Raw genomic sequence first — 7,949 nt, forward strand, 5'->3', positions numbered from 1 at the left:
GATGAGACACTGGCAGCGTGACACAAATGGCTTCGAAACAGCTGCAGGATGTCTGTTTGCTGCTCCGGAGCCCCAGTAGGGCAGAAATCTGTCTTATTGGTGAGGTGGAATTTGAAGGGTGATGAGAGACGATGATGTCCAGCCTGTCAGAGGAGATTAGAAATTATTTTAGGTGAGCAAAAGGTGAAATAATAAGCAGACTGTATGAACAGATTAAAGGTGTGGCAAAGAAGTGACCCATGTCGAGGACAAAACCAAGAAAATTGAATAATGTTTATGTCACTGTCTTATTTAGAAATAATTCAAAATCATCAGAAAGTGCTTAAAACTAGAAAATAATCCAGTGGGGGTTTTTTCAGGTTATGAGAAAACGAGTGTTTGAAAATGTGCGCCTTCAAACCTTGAAAGGTTCTTCATATTTGGACAAAATATCTGCAATAACTCTTACACATTTCCTTTTAAAAGTATATCTTAGTAGTTTCATGCCTTTTCTTAATTTATTTTTTTATTTAATGACCTAATTTATTACTTGCTGACTCGATTTTCCGTTTCGTCAGGATGTCATCATGTTGCCTTCAGGAGCATCGTGTTATTCTCCCCTAATAACTTTGGAACGTATTCTTACTGTGTCTTAATAGATATTACGCCATTTAAAGTTTTATGTGAAACTAGATGTATTTTACTCATCAATAATATAATAATAACACACAAACGCTTGAAATTCCAACCCTCCGTAACTGTAACTTTATGTAGTGTATTTGAATGTGAATATTTCCGCGAGTTTTTAAATGCACCGTGACGTATGACGTCGGAGCGTCTTGCCGCTTTCTGATTGGACGAGGCACGGGGATTAAAACCAGCCCCTCCCCCCTCCGCTCTGCGGGATTCCCCGTTTACAAAAACAGCGTGGTCCTCAAAATATTTTGGCTTTTTGCAAGTTTCCGCAGTGAGAGTATCCGTGACTCACCTCGCCTGGGCAGCGACAGCGGGACGACCCAAGGTAGCCGCTTTGTCACACATAATACGAAGCACAACTGAGTACGACCATTGGTCGACGGTATTTATGGGGGAAAGTTTTACCGCAGTTCGGCTAATTGCTAATCTTAGCGCTATTGTGCTAACGCTGTTAGGTTTTTAGGCCTAACACTTAAAATCTCCGGAAGTAAGTTAGTTTCCACTCTTCTATGTAACACACCCTATTGGTGATATGCTTTTAAGCTCTTCTTGGCTGGTAGTATCAGCTGTTTATCGAGTAATTGTGCGAAAAACGTCATGCTAGTGCTAGTGCTGGCTCCATTCAAATGGGGCAGGCCTAATTTTCGCCAGAAAATGGACGCCGGTTGATGTGAAGCTTCCCCCCCGCCCCTCTGTTGTTTTGGTAAATTAAATTAGTTCATCGATATTCAGTTGAATATGCATCCCAGGGATTTCTAGATGTATTAATCGACACGTTAGCTTTGACGCTAACTGGCCTGTAGTGGCTAAACTGGTCTTACCAGTGTGTTCAGTCTTCATCTGCACACAATAATACAGTAGTTTCACTCCTTTCCTTCTTTTAAACTGTCTTCCTTGTTGTGTTATGTACATGCTGCCTGATATACAACCAACAGTGATGTAAACATTCACAAAATCTCTCTTATTATTTATTTACTAAATCTAAAGCGCTTTGTTGACATGTGTTGGGATTCAAGCAGAACTTGTTTACGCGAAGTTATGAGCTATAACTTCATGAATAAATAAGACATGATACAACTTAGCATTAGCAACGCATTAGGATACAATCAGTTTACACAGAAGCCTAAAACTAATATCATGGTTTAGATTTGGCTTTGATTTTTCACTTAAAGATCTAAATTCTCTGAAGTAGAGAACAAATAAATGTTGTATTTAAAGTAGCTCCGTAACCAGTGAACACATGAATTAGTACTTTGATTTAACAGTTTTATCTACTCATTTAGGGGTATGGGAAAAGTTATGGAAAGTTATTTGTTTTATGCTTTAATAAACCGCACAATGGAAAATAAATTCCCCCATTTAAATTGAAACTTGAGATTATTGCCGACCTCATGACTTCACAACTCTACTTCCGCTCTCGCCCTCAGCACGCCTTCGTCATCGTCTCTCAGTGGGAAAGGAGGGAAAAACATGATGGAAGCGTCCAGCTTGGACAATCTGCAGCTGAGCCAGACCCTGCCTCTGAGCCAGGACTCTTTTCAGGAGCTGTGGCAGTCTGTGTATGTATCTGGTCTTTTGTTGTTGTCGTTTGTTTTAGTTTTTTTTGTTTGTTACGCTTTGAATAAAGTTGTTGATATCCTGAACAAGTTAAATGGCATATTCCTGTTTACACAGGTGTACTCCCTCCATTTCTACCATCCCACCCGCAAATAATTCTGAGCAATGGAGGGTTGGACACATGGATATGCTGGTGAGCGAGAGCAATTATTGAGAGAGTACGATATTATGATGTTGCGCAAAATGCAAGTGTAATGTTGTTTTCCCTCTCTTGCAGTTGGACAACGGGTTTGATGAAAACCTGTTTGAGCTGGCTCCGGAGATGCAGACCTTGGCCCCCCCGTCCTCCACCGTCCCTGTTACCACTGACTACCCGGGGGAGTTCGGCTTCCAGCTTCGCTTTCAGAAGTCTGGCACGGCCAAGTCTGTCACTTCCACTGTACGTTACTGTTTGATCATGGAATCATCTGGCAAAATTGTTACAGTTTAACATTTTTTTTATTTTTACACACTAACAGAGGCAGAGGACATAGTTTTGTGACATAAATGTACCAGATTGTCCATTTTGTTCTGATTAATACAGAACAAATGTTACATGAATCTGTATTTAATGAAGAGGTAGTATTTAATGTTGAAAGAGCCTCATGGTAGATTTCCATGCAACCAAACCCGACAGGGAGCAGATGTCTCCTTTGAGCCCCCTACCTCAGACAAAGAGGGTTATATCTGAGGTGCTTTTCTCTTCATAATGTTGTTTTTCGATTTATAAAACAGTTACGACTCATAGAGATCTTTACATTCAGTAAGTTATGATTACCTTTTCTACAAAAGCTTTTAAACATTTAGAGATCAGAAGTTAAAAGGTGTTACTGGAGAAAATCTCTTTACACCCACTGGATTTAACTTTTTATCGTCGAGCAAGTTTTTAAAAGTTTGTGAAAACTTGTTGAAAGAGCCAAAATTGAACGTCTTACCTTGGTTTTCTGCTAAGAAATCCATTCATTCCTATCTCTCCTGGTGGCATGCCTGTGGAATCCTCTTCATTGTGCCCATTCGCTAAAGTTTGAGGTCTGAACTCGGTGACTGCGCCGAGCAGCCAATGACGTCCATATTTTCTGGGTGAATCACGCAGCAGACCAATGTGGTTGGCCAACTGGGTGGAGGTTAGGGTGTTCTGCTCTGGAACTCCCGCCTCCTCTGACTGACGCTCTGCTCTGTGAGAGCGGTGCAGCCTGATTGTAAAGCAAGGCTCTGACATGACAGGACATGTTCCTGCCAGGGCTTCCTGGGGAACAGAAAGGGTTAACAATAAACGTTAGCCACATTTAAAGATGTTTAAATCAGAAAGTACCGAATGGAAGTGTCTGAATCGTTTGGAGTAGAAAAAGTAGTTTTAATCTAAATGAAAGGGTTTTTGTTGCAGGTATTTATTTCTCTTTATCTCTAATCGGTTGCTTTATGTGCTTAAAAAATAACTTTTTCTTGTGTTTTCTCTCAGTATTCGGAGGTTCTCAACAAGCTGTATTGCCAGCTGGCCAAAACCAACCCCATTGAAATGCTGGTGAGCAAGGAGCCTCCGCAGGGGGCCGTCCTCAGGGCCACGGCCATTTACAAGAAGACGGAGCACGTGGCCGACGTGGTCCGCAGATGTCCCCATCACCAGAACGAGGACTGTAAGTCCAACCGTTCTGTTCTGAACCGAGGGACGATAGTCCTGAGACGTTTCCAGGACTGACTGGTTTTGTCTGAATTCCAGCGGTGGATCATCGCTGCCATCTGATCAGAGTGGAGGGAAACCAGAGGGCTCTGTATTTTGAAGATGTTCACACCAACAGGCACAGTGTGACGGTTCCCTACGAGCACCCGCAGGTATGACGCCCACACGCACATGCTCTGTACTTGACAACAAATCAAGGCAGAAATCGGGGTGTAATTATGAGTTCAGCTCTGAAATCCAAGAACCACATTAAGACGATAACAATCAACTTTATACCGTCTGAAAAATATTTAAGTTTTTCTGATGGAACAAGATGCAGAGAATCTTCATGTATTTATTTCTTAATGGCTTTATTTAAATGTTTTCATGAACTTTATTGTTCAAGATTACTTTTTTAAGTGCCTTGCTTTAATGTAAAGCATCATGAATCGCCTTGCCTGATTTGTTTTCCATTAAAATAAACAACCAAACCAAAAAAAAACATCCTGACAGCTCAGTGGACAAGTTAAAAAAAAGAAAAAGAAAAGTTGCAATCTAATGAAACGAGTAATTTAAGTTTTTGTCATCACCACGAACGGATGCACTTCGCTGCAGCTAATATACGGATATCGATTTGTATTTCTTGGCATTTGTGCAGAAGTTGACTAAACATGTATGAGCCTCACAGAAAAATTCTCCAAAGTCCATCTTTGGATAAACTTCCATAAACCTCTACTATACAAATACATTTACTTATGAAGTTAAAATACACTAGAATCAATGTGAAATACAAATCCACTGAATTTAAACATATTTAAACATTTAGACACATGGATATTGATGGACTTGCATGTATTTATGTTTGTAATGACACTTGGAATCTGGACGTTTGTTTCGTGGCTCCACACATTTTAGCTGAAAGGTTTTTGTCAGAGCCGTGGTCTTTAACGCCACTTTTCTCCCCCCTCATGGTGGATTTGTGTTTCCAGTTGGGCTCTGAGATGACCACCATCCTGCTGACGTTCATGTGCAACAGCTCCTGCATGGGCGGCATGAACCGCAGGCCCATCCTCACCATCCTGACCCTGGAGACTCCGGAGTAAGTCGTCTCCACCCGGTGGGGGAGCTTCATGTGTCTCAGGCGCCATTTTGTTCATACTGTCGGACTGCGTTCCTCCGCAGGGGGCTGGTTTTGGGCCGGCGGTGCTTCGAGGTGCGCGTGTGCGCCTGTCCGGGAAGGGATCGCAAGAGCGAGGAGGAGAATCACACCAAGAGCCAGAACGGCACCAAGCCGCTGAAAAAACGAAGTGCGTGTTCTTGCATTTCGTGAGATTTCGATTCCAGCCTCTGCGTCGGTTTCACCCATCTGGTTCGTCTTTCTCACAGAGAGCGCTCCCGCCCCCGACACCACCTCTGTGAAGAAGACCAAGTCGTCCTCCAGCGCCGAGGAGGAGGACAAGGAGATCTTTGTGATGCACATCCGTGGGCGTGAACGCTTCGAGATCCTGAAGAGGCTCAACCGCGGCCTCGACCTTGAAGAAAAAGAGGCAAAAGAGGCGTAAGAGACACTGCATCAAACAGAATAACAGGCTTTTTCTTTGTGAGGCGACCTCTTATGGTTGCAGCTGCTCTGTTCAGGGTTCACCATAGCGGACTATCATCTCCTCCACTGTTTCACCACCACTTCACCACCATCATCTCTCAAGTCTTCCTCTCCTCCTCCTGACTGCCCGCTTCATCTCCAGAGATGGTTGATATATTGCACCAACATCTCTTCCTGCAGCTCTCTCGTCTCTAAATGTCTTCTCCTGTACCTCCACACTCGCTCCCAGTGAAAACATCAAACCTCCCGTCGCCAAACAAAGTGCCACCTTTCTCATTAATGCTCAGAAACCCATAGATGGTTTTTTTTCTTTGTCTTGCAGTAAGGCCAAGGAGAAGATGGCGGTGAAGCAAGAGGCCCAGCAGCCGTCCAGCGGGAAGCGGCTCATGCAGAGAGGCGAGAGGAGCGACAGCGACTAGGCTCAGAGTGCAGCGGCGTCCCGTCCGAGTCGTTTTCAGGTCGTTTTTACTCCGTCAGAGTTCCGCCTCCCGCCCTGCCCGGGAATCATCCTCTTGTCCGCACTGCCTGATCGCTTACTGTACTCGCAGTACTGTGCAGTCTCCTGCTGTTTCTTCCTTGTATGCAAACGAATAAAGTTTGACTAGATCATGCACAGCCAGGTCGTATTATAGACGCTTGCCGCTGCTGTAACAGCAGGTGAGCTGCCGCATGATAAACCAGATGTTTATGTGAAGCTTCAAACTGACTGCAGGAGTTGATCAGTGTTGTTTTGGCAGGGAATCATCTTCAGCTCCTCACGTTTCTGTGTTGAAGTTCCTCTGTTCAGGTTAAAGTTAATTACTGAGTTGCTGTAATGTTAAAAGAAAATAAACATTAATCACTGCCATTTACATGTAACGGTGCAAATCCAAACTTGAATGGATGTTTACTTCAATCATAGCGTCTGTGGAGACGAGTCGAGCCCCCCCCCCCAGAAATACGCTACACATCACAAAGCTTCAACAATAAATACATGAAGCACCACATGGTATTGTTTTCTGCAAGCGAGGCTTTTGAAATGTAAATATAGACGAAGCTTATTTTTTATTTAGGGTTTTTTTTTCCGACTTCCACATGTTCAGCAGTGTCTTGGCGTTGTGAGGAAAGGGCTGGCTGGATCACCCTTATAGGAGTATTTGGTTGTTGGGGACCTTAATTAAAAGAAGAAAAAACCAAACAGACCAAAGTGTTATAGGGTTGCCCATGTTTTGAATCCATAAAATGACCCGTTAGAATGCATCAGCTGTGATTTGACCAGTTTGTCATTTTATCAGCACTTTGGAAGAAAAACAACCACTTTATTTTTTACACTGCCAGCTGAATGTGTTGAGGCATTTCTCTTCATTTTGTTTCTGTATGTTTAGAGATTGTTTTATAAACTTTAGTTTTGTATGAGAATTTTGTTCTTTTTCCCTTTTGACGTTATTTTTTTCATATCTTTTGATACTGTCATTTTATAACTGCTTCAAAAGAAATAAACGCCTCACGTGGATCGACGTGTGCTCGTGTTGTTATTCTCTGCACAGACATGCTTTTATTTCTCATTTCATCGCAGCTCTTCCTGCGTCAAGACTTTGCATGTTTGATGCAAGGATACAGAATTTAACATTTAAAGATGTTATATTTTTGAGTTGAGTCGATGCTTGTTAAAGCAGTCACACGATCTGACGCTCGTTTACAGAGCGACACGTTTGCTGAGTGAGTATTAAGAACTATTTCCTCTTTTTTTAAGCTCCAGTTTGTATTATGTTAGAGCTTGCCTGTCTTATTCTGGCAGAGGTTCTAAGTTACATTACGACTGAAATGTCATTGACATCCGTTTGGACAAAAGACCAAGTTGTATTGCTGTTCCAGGTGACTGCCGACTATAAAACTAGCAGGTTCCAGGAGAATATGGTCTGGGAGTCATGACACTCTGGAAGCCACCATTGTTTTAGTGTCCATCTACTTACACACATACAGAAGAACTATTTCCTATGGCCATGGTCAGAATTGCCACTGTAACTTTCTAAACGTTTTTAACTCAGCAGTCAAATCCTTTTTTATGCAGCTGTAGCAGGAGATGAGCAGCCAAGATTTGATTAATCAGTAAAGGTATGTATTCTGTCTACACGAGTATCTGTCATTGATGCAATGGCTCTTCACACTGCATTTCTGAAAATAACATGTTTCTATAGCGATAAAGAAGTTGTTGAGGGGTGGATTGATTCAAACGGTGCACCAGTGAAGACCGAGGTCTGAAATGCACAAAACAACCTTCACACACCAGAGAGGAGATTTATGTAATGAGAAATGTTTATTATTCTCAAAACACTTTTTTTTTTTTTTTGATTTTAAATAATTAAAAGTGACAATGGCTGTCCAGCCTCCTCTTCTTGGCGGGGGGGAGGTCAGTCTCTGTGTTTGTCTCGACTCTCT

The 7,949-nt window shown here is 42.5% G+C and overlaps 1 protein-coding gene across 2 annotated transcripts; it reads left to right on the forward strand.

Annotated features, from left to right (window-relative positions):
- Positions 1–872: 872 nt before the first annotated feature.
- tp53 (tumor protein p53) lies at positions 873–7,027 on the forward strand. 2 transcript variants are annotated; one of them, XM_080519240.1, is made up of 10 exons: positions 873–1,000; positions 2,103–2,234; positions 2,350–2,425; positions 2,510–2,671; positions 3,731–3,905; positions 3,989–4,101; positions 4,918–5,027; positions 5,111–5,235; positions 5,315–5,486; positions 5,854–7,027. In XM_080519240.1, the coding sequence occupies exons 2-10, from the start codon at positions 2,146–2,148 to the stop codon at positions 5,948–5,950; spliced, it is 1,119 nt and encodes a 372-aa protein (XP_080375366.1). In that variant the 5' UTR covers positions 873–1,000; positions 2,103–2,145; the 3' UTR covers positions 5,951–7,027. The 2 variants fall into 2 exon arrangements, with proteins under 2 accessions (XP_080375366.1, XP_080375367.1); XM_080519241.1 differs by having other exon boundaries at positions 5,567–5,863.
- The last annotated feature ends 922 nt before the right edge of the window (positions 7,028–7,949 follow it).

This window comes from Blennius ocellaris (genome assembly GCF_963422515.1).
Source record: "Blennius ocellaris genome assembly, chromosome: 23".
NCBI classification, from domain to species: domain Eukaryota; kingdom Metazoa; phylum Chordata; class Actinopteri; order Blenniiformes; family Blenniidae; genus Blennius; species Blennius ocellaris.

Excerpts from the sequence above, each read along its gene's own strand:
- tp53 (XM_080519240.1), top strand. The coding sequence starts at position 2,146 with ATGATGGAAGCGTCCAGCTTGGACAATCTGCAGCTGAGCCAGACCCTG. Across the intron at positions 2,235-2,349 it reads CAGGAGCTGTGGCAGTCTGT|GTGTACTCCCTCCATTTCTA; the intron begins GTATGTATCTGG and ends CTGTTTACACAG. Across the intron at positions 5,236-5,314 it reads CAAGCCGCTGAAAAAACGAA|AGAGCGCTCCCGCCCCCGAC; the intron begins GTGCGTGTTCTT and ends TCTTTCTCACAG.